This window comes from Henckelia pumila, chromosome 1 (assembly GCF_033568475.1).
Source record: "Henckelia pumila isolate YLH828 chromosome 1, ASM3356847v2, whole genome shotgun sequence".
NCBI classification, from domain to species: domain Eukaryota; kingdom Viridiplantae; phylum Streptophyta; class Magnoliopsida; order Lamiales; family Gesneriaceae; genus Henckelia; species Henckelia pumila.
The window spans coordinates 101,769,956-101,771,830 of record NC_133120.1 but is presented as its reverse complement, the minus strand read 5'-3'; the positions used below and the strand labels follow the sequence as shown (position 1 = coordinate 101,771,830).

Here is a 1,875-nt window from a genome sequence, read left to right as displayed (position 1 = left end):
ATAATGGTAGGAGTGGCCCGGCCCGTTATAATCATGCATGATTTGTTATTCAAAATTCAATGTTGGGGAAAACAATCTAATGTTTCTGTCCAAATGCTGTCATTATCATTCCAAATTAGCAAATATCTATCTCCACCAAATTTTTAATTTCTTGTAGTTTAAGTGCACGAATTCATTTAAATTCGCAATTTCGAAAAATTCCAAATGCCAATGGCCAATTGCATCACCCTTCCAAACCAAAGGAAAGATTCGAACTTTTAAAGTTTAAACATCCATCACCAAAACTTGATATTTTAAAAATGACGAAGAAGGAGAAGAATGAGCAGATTTAGTACGTAAAAAATGATCTCGAGCATTACACCAAGTGATTTTCCATGTTTTTTTTTCATTAAGTGATTTTCCAAGTTTATGAATGAACTCGAAATACGCTATTCTTATTTTAGTCCAATTAAACTTTATTTGGACATGCAATGATAATATAAAAGACTAAAATGAATCACATTATAACTCTAGTGAAAAGAGACTTGAAAATTGATGCACCAAATTATAAATATAAAAATCACACTAAAAGTAAGAATGCAGTTGCCTTTATGCCACCAAGTTGTTGAAAGTTTTTTTTTTCATTTTTTTAGACACCAAGTTCTTGAAAGTTGATACACTAAAAAACCAGTAAAAAATCTTACACATTGCCTGCGATAAAACAGTTGACTTTCCTTTACCTCCGTCCTCTTCCTCTGTTGTTCCTTCCTCGAAATCCACCTCTTCTACCACCACTTCTGCCGCCTCCACCATGAACTCCAAGACCAGGTAGTTTCAGAGACTGCACACCCCTCCTCCTTCCAGGTCGCCCCTCATCATCCTCGTCGCTCTCCATGTACTTTTTCAAGCTTCTGGGATTGAAAGATATTTCCCGGGACCCTCCTTGTCCATGTTTTACAAAACCCTTTGGAACATCTTCCCGTTGTTTCCTAAGAGCTAACCTCTCTCCCAAGGGAAGAGAATCCTCCTGTCCGAGAGACTCACGATTCCTGAATGCTTCTGCATGCCGGTTATCCTTCACTTCATAAAATCTGAAAGGGTAGACAAAATACAAGGCATGATCTATCTACCGGCTATATTAACTAATTTTCTTGAATGATAAAGATCATTTAGAAAGAGACGATGGGCAACCTTGGAACTCGGGATTTCTTCATAGATTTGGTATTGCTATTCGTTTGCTCATCTTCTGATGATTCGCTACCTGATGGTACATCAGAACCACTAATACTCTGCCCATCTTCTTCTGCAAGAGTTTCAAAATGCTCGTCAAATAATGATGGTTTCTTTGTAGGTGCCGCCATTGGGTGGAGAGCCAAATATTCTTGTGAGAACTCATCAACCACAAAATCCTGAAAAACATTTAAGAACAAAATACTCAGATCAGATAAGATACTGCGAGAAACAAAATTTGAGATGATATAAAAAAAGATTGTAATAATTTCTGTATAATTTAAAGAATATTTTCGAGTAATTCCTGATAAATGGCCATCTTTCACAAATATCAATAAAATAAACAGCAGTTGCAACCAAAAAGCACTTGATTGCTAGCTCCTCTTAATGAAGCCCGCTTAAATTACCTTATTTTCAAACATTGGAGTGAATCTCTCGTCTTTGAGAACCTCACTGGTGAGACCCTTCTTTTTCTTTGATGTCTTCTTATCTGGTACTTTCAGAGTATCAATATTATCAGTGCCCTTCTGATCATCAAGCTTTTCATCTTCTTCAAGAAGACGGGAAGCCAACGTCCGATTAACTTTTGGTAGCTTCCTCTTGATCTGCAAGAAAATATAAACAAAACAAAAGCTTCAAAATAGGAAGTAAAATACAGCATGGTTT

The 1,875-nt window shown here is 36.4% G+C and overlaps 1 protein-coding gene across 1 annotated transcript in view; it reads right to left on the bottom strand.

The window, feature by feature from the left end:
• Positions 1-546: 546 nt before the first annotated feature.
• The window catches only part of LOC140870832 (uncharacterized), a 3,926-nt gene continuing 2,597 nt past the window's right edge, over positions 547-1,875 (bottom strand). Inside the window, exons 2-4 of the mRNA XM_073273243.1 lie at positions 1,617-1,814; positions 1,171-1,388; positions 547-1,070 (exon numbers count right to left, since the gene is read on the bottom strand). Coding sequence (XP_073129344.1) covers positions 716-1,070; positions 1,171-1,388; positions 1,617-1,814 — 771 coding nt within the window. The 3' untranslated portion in view covers positions 547-715. The remainder of the gene's footprint in view (positions 1,071-1,170; positions 1,389-1,616; positions 1,815-1,875) is intronic.